The sequence below is a fragment of the Chaetura pelagica genome, unplaced genomic scaffold (assembly GCF_000747805.2).
Source record: "Chaetura pelagica isolate M959 unplaced genomic scaffold, ChaPel_1.0 scaffold642, whole genome shotgun sequence".
Taxonomy (NCBI): Eukaryota; Metazoa; Chordata; class Aves; order Apodiformes; family Apodidae; genus Chaetura; species Chaetura pelagica.
The window spans coordinates 1145926-1146367 of NW_009952704.1; the positions used below are offsets into that span (position 1 = coordinate 1145926).

Sequence of the window (442 nt, forward strand, 5' to 3'; positions counted from 1 at the left end):
GGCTGCCCAGGGAGGTGGTGGAGTCACCATCCCTGGAAGTATTTAAAAGAAATACAGATATAGCACTTAGTGACATGATTTAAGCACTGAACAGGTAAATTACGTTCTGGTAGATTATGGTTGGAATTGATGATCTTCAAGGTCCCTTCCAACCAGGATGATTCTCTGATCTACTTCCAACCCCCCCTGCCACGGGCAGGGGCAGCTCCCACTAGACCAGGCGCCGCTTTCCTGGGCACCGTGTTTGAAACCAATTCCCTTTCTGTCTTTTCCGTTCCGTTCCTGCGGTAACCTCTCAGTTTGCCTGAAGGGCACCAAAATCCACCTCAAGTGCTTCCTCGCGTTCCCGGAGGCCAAGCCGTACCACGAGGCCAGCGAAAGCTGCATCTCGCAGGGCGGCACGCTCAGCACCCCCCAGAGCGGGGAGGAGAACGACGCCCTC

At 54.8% G+C, this 442-nt stretch overlaps 1 protein-coding gene across 1 annotated transcript in view; it reads left to right on the forward strand.

Moving 5' to 3' along the window:
• CLEC3B (C-type lectin domain family 3, member B) overlaps positions 1 to 442 on the forward strand; it is a 3348-nt gene that overhangs the window by 2616 nt on the left and 290 nt on the right. The window contains exon 3 of the mRNA XM_009994112.1: positions 300 to 441. Within this exon, the coding sequence (XP_009992414.1) occupies positions 300 to 441 (142 nt within the window). The remainder of the gene's footprint in view (positions 1 to 299; position 442) is intronic.